Raw genomic sequence first — 12,744 nt, 5'->3', positions numbered from 1 at the left:
TACACTCGCCATTTTTGCACAGGCTTGCCAAAAGAACCACACCTTCCTAACTCTAACATGCTTATATTCTATTTAAAATATATAGATTTGCATGTGCGCCACATTTTAGCAATTTTTTTAATAAACGATTTTATTATTTTCTACATGCATAAAGTTGGTTGATTTGTTGCTAATAAAAACTTTACGGAATCCTCTTTGCACTTAAAGTTGCAATGGTCATAAGATATTTAAGTATTATGGCATTCATATGTTAAGCTAAGTATATACCTTTTAAGTATCATGGCATTCATATGTTAAGCTATGTATATACCTCACCAAATATTTATCTTAAATCCTTCACTGGTATAGTCCTCGTATCTCATAAAAGACTGGGAAGGCACATAGAAAATGCTCCTTCATCTCGATCTCCTCCATCTCGCATAGTGTGTAAGTCCTTTGCTCTCCGGGTATGCCTGCAGCTCTCCCTGCCTCAATCCGCAGTTGATGTGATGAGACTTGCAACTCACCAATGGTGACCCTCAGTGCATGTGAAACTCTCCTGTCCTCTAGATACTGAGGTCTAATGAAAAGACCGGGCTCTGAGACCCTGATATTTGTGGGGAACTCCCCTAGATGTATGGAGTTTAAGGAGGTCCAACTGTATGATACGGTTGATCTCATCTCGTGGGATCATCTTGGGTGGTGCATCCTATACTGAAAAGGGAGAAGTCTGTCCAAAAGGTACGTCAACCTGCCTGCACCTATACATTTGCAAATTAAGGCGCATGCCTTGCTTAGAGGGATTGTAAACCTTACAATCTTGGATGGCATCAACTTTCCTTATCAGAATAACCAATAGTCCTCCAAAGGCAAACACACCAAATTGGAAGTTCTTTCTCATGTCATCCATTGTGTAGACACAAGAAGTCCTTGTACAATGTCACAAAGGTATCGCCCTAGAAGCAAAGGGGGGAGGCCTACACATGCTCCTGTCCTCGTCATCAAGTACCTTCTCATTTGGAGGAATAATATTTCCTCAAGAACTACTATCATGCTCTCATGGCAAGAAGCCCTACAACATCTGGACCTTGAAATCAAATCTTGATCAAACTCGAGTTCAATCTAGCTAGACCTCCAAAAACATTCAGGTCACCATGATTCGCACATCTTTACTATATTGCATGACTAGAGCTCCATCGACTGTTCAATTATACAGAGACGTGTTCTCAGCACGCTTCCAAGAGATATGTAAGAACAATCCTCCAAACAATCAAGGACAGGCCTTGCCTGTATCTCTGATACAAGAACACTGTCATATTTCGGTATCAAGGTTTACCATACAAAGACCACAAACTATATCCAATGCAATCCAACACAACTTCATGCTAAACACTGTTCATGAAAAGGAACAAAAAAAGTTCAATCACCAGTTGGAAGAGGAACAAAATACAACTGGTGAGTATACATAGTAATCCAGCTTGTTAAAAATGCTGAACTCTAAACAAATGTGAGTCGTGACAAGAATTTGCTCAGAAAATCGAATCAGATGGATCACTATACTTCTAGAGTTGCCGAGTTTTACATCTCATGAATCCTAAACTCTAAACAAACGGGACAAGAATTTGCTGAGAAAATAAAAGTAAAATATTATAGCAAATACAAGATCTCACCGTTGTCATCAAACTCACTCAGTCCGGGGTTCTTGCCTCGAAAGTATTTTCAACCCCTCTTCCACCAAACATGGGTCGCATGTAAGCATCATCAAACTTTCTCCAAAAATAATGTACAGTTGAAGTGGGAGCCCTCAAGAGCATATGTAAACTGCTGGATCTTGCTGGTATATTGTGGTCTGCCAGAGAATTCTCCCCTAATAGTGGAGCGAGAGATTCCTCGCTGTCAAACAAATCCTTAGGAGAAGATGGGGCTGAACCATCAGCATCCATCCTGAGATGATGAGGCAGTACCCATTGTACCAAGGGCTTTGTTAACATTCCGAATACCTAAAAAGTCACTCTTAAAATTACTTCAGAAGGCTCTGTTAAAACTGTAACTTTCACAATTGCAGCTTGCATAAGAATCTGTGCCCCCCCCCGCCCCCTTCCCCCCCCACACACACAAAAACCCCAACAACAATATAATAATAATAATAAATTGAAGCAATTAGAAATATTTGTTCTTGCAAATCTGACGAGAGTTTTGAATACCACTGTGCTGAAGACAACCACAATAATAGTGGTAGTGATCAAAGTAGCATGGACAGGACTCTTAGTTGTACCAGACACAGTAAACTGCAAATGAGAAAATTGGGAAAGTCAATCTTTCAATGAAAGCTCACAAAGTAAACCTGTTTTATGGGAAAGATACATGCCACAAAAGCAATTGCATAATCACAACAATGCAGCCACAAATAACTGATATAAACCTCAACATTGGACACCTACTTGATTATAAGCAAGGGCAATAGAAACTGCACCCCTCATCAGGCCAGACCACCAAATAATCACCTGTTAAAATCGTCATCAGTTCAAGCATATTACAACCTTTAAAATACCCATTTTATTTTATCCTTGTTAAATAGTTACTCTCTTTAAGCCATAAACACTCCAAATAATGCCTTTAAAAGAGTCATACCTGGTGACGAAAGCTGATTCTTGTACCTGGGGTTCGCCGTATGCAGTTTGAAAGAGCAGATAACAGGAATACAAATGCTGCTCGTCCCAAAATAGTTAAGAAAATAAGTGCTGCTGATAGTGCTGCAGATGTTGAAGGTCTGCATGCAACACAAACACAATCAAACTGCATAAGACCCAAAAGCACCAACTTATCAGGAAGTAAGTAGTGTACTGCAAAGCTTCCCCAGCCCCACGCACCCCCGCCCCCCTTTAAGAAAACAAACAAACAAACATTTTCAGAAAAGATCTTTCTTATAATTAAAACATGACATCCAGCTGTATCAGATGTGCTCCAAAGGGATCTCTCACCTTGGTCACTATGTAGCAATTATGGCTATTCCCATGAACAGAAAAATATTCGCAATGCCATGATAAAGTTACCGAATGAATGCTCTTGAATGTGAGTCACAGAAAATGGTCATGTATGATCTAGCACTATTCTATAGGAGGCTATCGGTTACCATGTATGAGGGTTTCTTTCCTCCTTCCTTTACGTATGTTTTCTTTTACAGCTTTCCACCATGACAGTCCTAGTGGTTTTACTTTTAGAGGTCATGTTAAACTCAGGTTGTTTTCATACTATATAGAAGGATACTTTTCTTTTCTAAAATAAGACACTCTTTTTTGTTTTAATGTAGAAAATATTGTGTGTTTTCAAAAAGATATCAGTCAACCTGAAGAAAAACGAATACCATAGGACGAGCCATTGGGCAATATCCACTTAATACACTATAACAGGAGGATGCCAAAATCTCTCTATGATTTGTCTTACAGCCTGGGAATTACTTGCCATACCTTTCGGCATATCATGTAGATTTTCCATCTGTTATGTTACTAGTTTATGCTCCGGTTGTGTATTCTCTGAAACACGCATCCAAGATTACTTCCCATGTTAATTATTCAAAAAGTTTGCTTGCCCACTTGCAACCATTTCACATATTAATGTCCTGCTCTTGGCCTCCACACTACCCTTTTAGAATTATCTTTGCTTAAAAGACTTTGCACTTATAACCTTAATTTGCTTTCATAGTTAGACACCAACATACTAAGATCTCTGTTTTGTATCTCTGTGTTGGTTTTCTGTTTCTTCAAAATCTGGGTCACATGAACACATGGACTGCCACATGCAGTAAACCGATTCTTGGGTGTAACACAATCTTGTCAATTTTCATTATCCAAACTGGAGATTGAATCTTCTTATTTAATTCATTTAGCTTGATTATGATCTGCACACATTTTTAAATCCCATTCTAAACATGCAAAAAAGGGGAGATAGTCTACACACAGCTCAAGCTCATGAATCTCCTTCATTCATTATAGGATGCCAGTGTATCTTACAACCACCTTACACTCTGCATACACACATTTTACAAGGAGAGTCCTTAAGCCTATTTACACTCATTCTTTAAAGATTCTACGTCATCAACTACACTCTATAACCAATATACCCTTGGTGTCTATACATCAACAACCTCCCCCTCAAGCTCAACATGAAACTTGGTAAAGATATCTGCAATCTGAGCATCTGTCGTGACATATCTCATGTCAATCTCTCCACTTATCACCTTCTCTCTGATGTAGTGATAGTGGACCTCTTTGTGTTTAGTCCTTGCATGGTAAATGGGATTCTTGGCCAGTATTATAGTACTTATGTTGTCACAGTATATCACACCTGGACCATCAATGCATACACCTCACTCATCAAGAAGTAATCTCATCCAAGTTTATTTACATGCTGCTATGGCAGCCCCTCTATACTCAGTTTCCATGCTAGACAATGTAACCGTGGGTTGCTTTTTGCTTCTCCAACTGATCACACCACTTCCAAGAGAAAATGCATACCCACTAGTTGATCTCCTATCATCAATACTGCCAGTCCAATCTGCATCTGTATACCCATGCAAGCACATTCCTCCCTTCATCACCACTTATGTCTTCAACCAAGTCGATCACGCCAAATAATTTTATCTCTATTTCTATGCCCAACAAACCTATATCATCAGGGTCTATACTACTTAAGACTTGATCCTCTAATTTGCTCTCTTCAATAATATGATGTGATACACGATCCCCATCTTCTTTCCCAATAGTTTGATCTCCACCTTTCTCTATTACATTGTCATTATTTCCACCTTCTTCTCAGCCCATATTGTGATCTTCATCTTCTCCCCTAGATCCATCAACCATCAACCAGGTCCATTGGCATCAACTAGATCCATATTGTGATATTCATATTCTTCCCTAGATCCATTGGCATCAATGAGAAAGTCTTCACACTATCAACCCTTTCTTCAAGCTAAGATGGTGGGCCTGTCATATCCATACTTGAAGGTCATACACCTGTCTTGTAGTGGGATCATAGCATTTATACCCTTTTCTTTCAGTGGGGGTATCCCAAAAAACACACATTTTATAGCTCTTAGCTCCATCTTCTTTCTTACTTCATCGGGCACATGTACCTAATAGACGCAGCCAAATACTTTCAAATATGCCAAGGTTGGCTTATACCCATAAAGCTTCTCATAGGGTGTCATCCCATGTATGGCATCACTAGGAGTCCTATTAATTATGTGCACCGTTGTGCGCACTGCTTCAGCTCAATAAGTCAATGGCATATGCATTTCATCCATCATGGCTCTAGACATGTCCCCAATCACTCTATTTTTCCTTTCTGAAATAGAATTTTGTTGTTGAATGTACCTACATGTAACCCATCTCTTTATGTCTTGACTATACAAGAACTCATCAAACTCATAAGACATGTACTCTCCACCATAATCCGTGTGAAAGCATTCTATTGGGCACCCAAGCTCCTTCTTAATCATTTTTTTCTATTGACACTTTAAAAGAATCACTCTTTGCTTTCAAAAAGTATACCCATATCATGCGGTAGAAATCATCTATAAAGGTCATGTAATACATTGCTCCTCCTAGGGTTACATTATCCGCAGGACCCCAAATACCAGAGTGAACTATTTCCTAAGGATATTTACTAATTCTCCCTCTCTTTGTAAATGGCAAGTGTGTTTTCTTGGATTGGTGGATGTAAGGTTGGTTTCTTAAACCTTTGTGCCCCCAATTCACAAGGGGACCGTGTCCTTTTTTGAAAGGAGTTGCTTTCTTGGTCATGTACTACAGAGTCTTGGATCATTGGGGGTGATTTCAACATGGTTGAAATGTCCACCGACAAAAGAGGTGGTAGGGAAGGTGGTTTACATTCCCTAGACCAAGCAGCCTGAGACGTCTTCCTTTTTCAGTACAGTGGCAGAGATGCTTGGCATGATGATGCTTTTCACACTCACCCGCATTCATTCCTGTTTTCTTGGTCGAACAGGAGGTTGCAGATGCCTATCCATGCACGGATCGACAGATTTTATGTGGATGATCAGTCTGGACAAAGGTGGGACAGTATGCATTACACTCAGGGTGTCCACTTCAGATCACTTTCCAGTTGTTATGTATGTTTCAGATCCTCATGTGAGGAGTCGCTATGCCAGTATCAGGATTCCAGATGCATTCTATGCAGAGGAGGGCCTCATAGAGGCAGTTTTGCAGATTTGGGTATCTCGCATGCATGATGGTCTGCTTTCCCCGTCAGATATAGCAGCAGCGCTGTCAGATATTAGCGACTTTTATCATTCAGTTGCTCAATTCAAGAGAGGTGAGATCCTCAGGCAAGAGATAGGTATCCGCCAGCAGTTGGCTACTCTTTAGAGGAAAGAGCAGAAGAGGCCTACAAATGCTTGGGTTCTTGAGCGCCTTGCTACAGCAAGGGCTCAACAACAGTCATTGTTGGATCAGAGAGCACAGTATGCCTTTCATGCCAGATTGTCATTTTGGACTCAGAAGGGAGGTAGGGTCAACAAGAAGTTCTTCTCTACTCTTGGCCCCAGACATAGTAGGGAGAGCGTTTCACAGTTTGTTGACTCAGACGGAGTTTTACAGACAAATCCAGATACCGTCTTGCAGGTAGCTACAGATTTCTATGCCTCCCTTCTTACAGCAGATTCCGACACTCAGGCCAGAGATGATGCTCGAGTTGTTATTTGGCAACACTTACCTATGTTGGTGACTGGAGATATGATAGTCTCACTTGATGCACCATTCACCAACATAGAGTTCAGGACTACTCTCTCTACCCTTCACAAGGGCAAGTACCCTAGGCCAAGATGGGCTTACACGCTCTTTCTTTATTTCATATTGGGATCAGATTGGGGATCACATTACCTCAGCCCCTGCAGAGTGTTTGGGACTCAGGTGAAATGCCAGTCTCACTTACTGAGGGCCTCATTCATTTAGTGTCGCAGCAGAGACCGATCACTTTGTTGGGCACCTTATATAAAATCCTAGCAAAAGCAATCAGCCTACGGCCCTTTCTTCCATATCTTATACATGATACACAGACGGGTTTTGTGCATGGAAGGAGTATCTTCAATAATATTTTCTCATTTTGGGAGGCTTCTGAATGGGCTTTGAGAAAGCTTATGATAGAGTAGACTGGGGTTTTCTAGAGGGTACCCTCGCTCACTTTGTATTCACAGATGCATGGATCAGAGGGTGTCATCTCTCTACAGATCAGCCCATAGCCAGGTTCTCATTGGTGGAGTCAGGGGAGACAAGTTTTAGATTACCAGATCGGTCCGTCAAGGATGCCCTTTAGCCCCCTTTCTCTTTTTATTTGTGGCCGAAGCTGTGAGCTACTACCTTAAAGCTCAAGCTGATATTATCGGACTGAGTCTTTCGTTGAGGACTTATGAGCTTTTGGATAGCGAGTTGGCAGATGATACAGGTGTTTTTTTGGATGCCACACCACATACACTCACCTCTCTCAGGACAGCCTTGGATTTGTTTTGCAATGTAGCAGGGGTCCATACTTTAGTCTATTTAAACTCATACTTTAAAGATTCCACCTCATCAACTCTCTACTCTATATAACCATATACCCATCGTGTCTTTGCATCAACATGGTCATGCCTTGATAATTTTCTTATTACCTTGTTTTGTCAATTGCAAATTCTTGTGTGACATGGTACTAGAAGATATACCTTGAACTAATGAAACAAACCAGGTAGGTGAAAACAATGATGGAAACAATTTTGGAATACCGTAGATGATAAGAAAGAAATTGTGTAATGGAGCTGTATATCCAAAAGATTCTAGATACGACTTGCCACTTTGTGATAATACAAACAAAAAGTTAAACATGGAAACAGTTTGAAACTTCAACCAAATAAGGACAATAGTCAATTGAGGACTTTGAAACAAACTATAACTCTCAATACAATATGTATAAAATTAAAGCTTGTGTATGGTGCATTTTAGCAAATAAACATAAATAATGTTGACTTACCCCATATATGTCAATTTCCACTTATCTTTGTCCAATGCATCCATACCAACATATAAAAAAATGAACGTTTCAGCAATGAACGACATGGTTGCAAAGGCATGCCTGCATACAATGTTTAAGAGTTTTAGTCCCCTGTCAATATGCCAAATACTGCCCTATGTTATCTCTTTGAAAATCAACTATATTCATGCGTTATGGACTAACAAACAGAATTTAAGATAAGGAGGAAAGAAAAACAAAGAGGCAGGAAGAAAGTGAACTAGAAAATTTTAAAAACTAAGCATATCTTGGTACACAAAAGAAGTGTTCAAACATGTAACGATGACCATGTCTATATAGCAAAATATTTCCTTTATACAATACCACACCAGAGTTTGGGTGAGGCAAATTTCCAGAAGAACCCACTGAGAAAACGGGCTGATTGATGATCGATGATCAGATAGCAGAGGAAATAGACATCAAGCGATGACTAAGTTTAGTTGGAGAGGGCCGACGCTGAACATCAACTGGAGGAGCTTGGCAAGGTAGGGAGCAAGGTTAGGAGACATGCTTAGATATGCAGAGGAGGCGCACGTTTAGGTACACAGTTTGGGAAACATCTCTACATGGAAATCACCATTCTAGAGCCTCCTGCACACCAAAATAGGCTAGGCCTTGCTAATATAGACGCTAGTACATAAATTAGCCTGAGTTCTAGGAAAGCCAGCCCCTAACCATCTATAGCCGTCCTCTATAAATAGGCTTTAAATGGCTAAATTTGTCTATGCGCATTGCATTCAGGCTAGTCCTCTGTATTCAGCACTCGCTCTCTTATACTGATTTGGTGGTAGTCCCTCTGTAACCTCTATGTGTATATACCCACAATGCAATTGTTTCAAAACTACCTATAATCGTTACAGAACAGCTCAACCTCGCCTCACACATTTTCAGTCTGGCATGGTCCGACAAAGTCTTAATCCATGATTGTTTGACATAGTCCTATCCCATTCTTGTCCAACGTGGTCAACCTGTCCACTATATCATTTCCATGGATGTGTTTGTGTATCAGTGTGGAAGGTTTGCTACTCTTTGTTGTTTCTCCAGCAGCCCATCATTTGACATTGACGGCCTATTGGTCTTGAAATGCACCAATTTTCCCCTAGCCGCTATTCATTCAACATCCTAGTGAATGAGTTGAGGGAATAGATGAGCTTGTTGGCTGAACATGGTAGGATAGTCCACTTGTTATATAAGGGGACAGGTACAAGTTACATCGATGCTACTTTGTTCTTAAAAGTTTTTGATGTTTTTCTTATTTTTGTCTTTATCTCTAGTACAATTTTATAACGTGTCCTTTTGTATAAGAATTATCTCTTCTTCTAGATAGCTTTGAACACTTAGCATTTTGCCTTCTCTTCTTGTTTTGTCCCCTCTCTCTTTGTGGACATCTTTTCCAAGGAGATAGTAGGACAACTTTTGGTAAGGTCAGAGGCCCACAGTTTGGTGGGCGGACCTCTCTTTTGTATTGTGTCCGGTTATGGATGAAAATATATTTTGTTGGTTCCATATCTCTAGTCTATTTACTGGCTTGCACACACGCTTATGGTTGGGAAGCACACATAAGTAAAGAAGTTTTGGATTCCATAGTTAACAATTTTGCATGTGATTCCTGGGATGCTCTTCTAGATCCCTAAGTCTGCGTGCTCCCATAGAGCTTGAGTTGGATTTGTTATTGTTCTTGCAAACATACCTCCAAGCTATCCCTCCTAGATAGCCACATGTGAGGATGTGAGTGATCCTATGATCTTTCCACCTTGCTGACGTGGAAGATAGCCAAGGTTGAAGCCTCCCTTTGAGCTATATCTGCAGCATATCAGCCTCTTTGGTCCTTCTTACTGAAGGCCCAAGGCATGCCCTTCTACTGCTTAAAATTGCTGTCCAGTATCTCTCTAAGGATTTTTTGACTTCTTCTAGGCTCTCCATAGTGCCCTCCAAAAAGAGTGCCATGTCATTTGTAAGCTCTGGGTCCAATAGATCCTCCTCCTAATGCATCAAGAGCCGTAACCTTGTGAGGCCTATTGCCTGAGAATGTAGAAAATAGCCCAAAGAATCTACCACAAAAAGAAAGAGGAAGGGAGTGATAGGTTGACCTCTATCATACTAAATGGGAAACTGCAAAGGCCTCCCTTGTGCAAACTCTAATAAGCATTTGCCTGGTTCTTCCTACATACATGGCCAAGACCCATAAAATCCACCTGTCTAAAAAATCCATCCTTTGAATGGCTCCATCCAAAAGAGATCACTCCACCTTGTCATAAGACTTCTTGAGATCCAAAAGAAGGTTTAGAATAGGTTGAGACTCCCCTTGAGTCTAATCCACTACCTCCCAAAAGGTGAGGATGTTGCCTAGAAGGTTATGATCCTATAAAACCCGTCTACATGTCAATGATAATGTCAATAAGGTGCACCTTACCTTATCCAACTCTAAATTTGCTATGTATGAAATGGAATTCTTTAAAACATGTCTTATCTATCTTTGTCCTACCCCCCCCCCCCGCCCCCCCTTTGCCTTCCTCTTTTGTGAAATACCCTTCTTGAGAAACCATCCTTCAATCAAGAGTTGAGACGTCCATAGATACAAAGATCCTTGAGTCCAGATTTTCTTGAGCCTCTGTACACTTAGTCCCTTGTGCCACAAAACACACCTCCAAGCTATCCTTCCAGACAATTATATGTGAGGCAATGAATGCCTAGAAGACTTGACCTCCTTTGTTGCCCTGATGTGCAGCCAATGATGAGGCCCAAGCTTCTCCTATTCCTTGTATTTTTGTACCTTGTTGTCCGGGATGACAGCCAAGGGTGCAACCCTTCCCAAAGCCCTTTCTCTCCAGATCCTTGCCACCTTTCTCAGCCTTGTGGAAGCCCTTCTTGCTAGCCGTGTACTACTCCAACTGTACTCCTTGGAAGATGCTACACTGAATGCCCAAATGGCTCTACTCGCTTCCAAACTCCTTGCTACCCTAGAGGATAGCAATAGGATCACCTCCCTTGTCCATGTCATGGTCCTTGAGGCAAGCTCCCTGTAGCTCTAATTTGCTCCTCAAATGGACTCCTAGTGAGTGAGTTATGAGGCTCCAAAGGCCCCTTTATATAGGGAAATCCCCCTCCAACAAAAGTGACTAGCCAGCCCTAAATGGGTTGAGTTTTTCTAGCATTTTAGCCGATTGGGGCCTAGCCCCTTGGTTTATAAAAGCCAATCTGGTTGGCTAGCTTGGACCAACCCAACCAGATGCCTTATCAGCCGACTGGCCATGTTGCATATAGCCAGTGGCCCAGCCCCCCATTAGGGTCTTCTTAAAGGCCATATACCTGCCCATGTACTTTTTCTTGTTTTTTGAAGTGTCCTTTTCGTGCTCAAAGTTGTCCTTGTTGGGCTTGCCTTTGCCAGGATTACCCTTCCCCTTATTGAAAGCGACTTTGTCTTTTGCCAACAATGCCTTGTCATCATCTTTATTATAAAACTCCCAAGTGTCCTCCTGCAGCAATAAGGGATCCAGTTCCTTGAAAGTTAGAGGCTTGTTTCTCTATCCTACTGTCATAGTAGTTATGAAGCCCGTGAAACTCCTTGGCAGCATCCCAAGTACCAACAAGGCCAACTAGCTTTTGTCAACCTTCTGACCAACTGATGTCAATTGATCTCTCACCATTTTCACCTTCATAAGACGGTCATGGACCATATCTTCATCCACTTTCACCTTCATGAGATGGTCATGGATTGTATCTCCTTAATCCATGCTCATACTGAACAAGAACAACTGATGATTTAGAGCTAAGATCTGGGATGCGTTGTTTGTCTTGTACAAATCCTTTAGAGTGGCTCATGCCTCAACTAACATATCCACCACTTGGATACCGGGCCCCAACTAAACTTAGTCACCTCTTGATAACTATTCCCTCTGTTGTCTGCTTCAGCCATCATCAATCAGCCCCTTCTTTTAAACTTTTGTCATAGATTCTCCCAGAGATTTGCCTAACCCCAAATTTGGTCTGACTTCTAGTAATGGAGTTGGTATCCCTACTCCCATGGGTATCCACTTCCACACATGTCGGAGCATGTGGATACTTCTATTAGGCAACTCAGAATTTGCATTCTCAATTTCAGAATCAAGCTTCACAAATACATGTGTTGCAAAATCAGCTTCCACTGCTATGATGGTGCTCAGGTTGAGTCTGAAGCAAGAAGATGAAATGATAGAATTAGCATTGTTAGAACATGAAGCCAAGTTGAGTTAGTTTGGTGTGTTCTGGTGAATTCTAGTGTGGCCTAGTTCCTACCGCTAGCAGTTCAAAATTGGGGTCCTCTAAATATGCCTATCAAAGTCGTGTGAGCTCTCCAAGAAAGAATGGTTGTATGTTGGACATATCATCACCATTGATGGTATTCATATATACCCTAAAAAGAAGGTTTGGTAGTTAATGAATTTTGCATATGGTATTTAGGATTCACTCAAAATTTTCTAGACATTTATCTGTAAGTATGCACACTACCACTCTCTAACCTTTTGAAAGGTCATAAGACGAGTTTTGTATAAGAAAATTAGGTACAAACCCGTGGTTGGACAAGTGATTTGGATGCATCCTTTAAGGAGATAGAGGATGCAATGACCACTGTTCAACTGTTGTATGGATAGGATCCACATAAACCATTCACAATTGAGACTGATGCCAACAAGGGACAATTTTTTTCGAAAATTAAGACCTGCG

General features: G+C 41.0%; 1 protein-coding gene across 3 annotated transcripts in view; it reads right to left on the bottom strand.

Annotated features, from left to right (window-relative positions):
* Positions 1-1,471: 1,471 nt before the first annotated feature.
* LOC147900226 (sodium/hydrogen exchanger 1-like) overlaps positions 1,472-12,744 on the bottom strand; it is a 73,711-nt gene continuing 62,438 nt past the window's right edge. For all 3 annotated transcript variants that reach the window (XM_087377560.1, XM_087377559.1, XM_087377561.1), the window contains 5 exons: positions 8,002-8,103; positions 2,611-2,749; positions 2,421-2,483; positions 2,184-2,267; positions 1,472-1,979 (listed from right to left, as the gene is read on the bottom strand). In XM_087377560.1, coding sequence (XP_087233686.1) covers positions 1,668-1,979; positions 2,184-2,267; positions 2,421-2,483; positions 2,611-2,749; positions 8,002-8,103 — 700 coding nt within the window. In that variant the 3' untranslated portion in view covers positions 1,472-1,667. The remainder of the gene's footprint in view (positions 1,980-2,183; positions 2,268-2,420; positions 2,484-2,610; positions 2,750-8,001; positions 8,104-12,744) is intronic.

Source organism: Dipteris shenzhenensis, chromosome 7, assembly GCF_047967505.1.
Source record: "Dipteris shenzhenensis isolate YYH24624 ecotype China chromosome 7, Dip_SZ_1.0, whole genome shotgun sequence".
In the NCBI taxonomy this organism is placed as follows: Eukaryota; Viridiplantae; Streptophyta; class Polypodiopsida; order Gleicheniales; family Dipteridaceae; genus Dipteris; species Dipteris shenzhenensis.
This window is presented reverse-complemented; position numbering and strand designations above follow the sequence as displayed.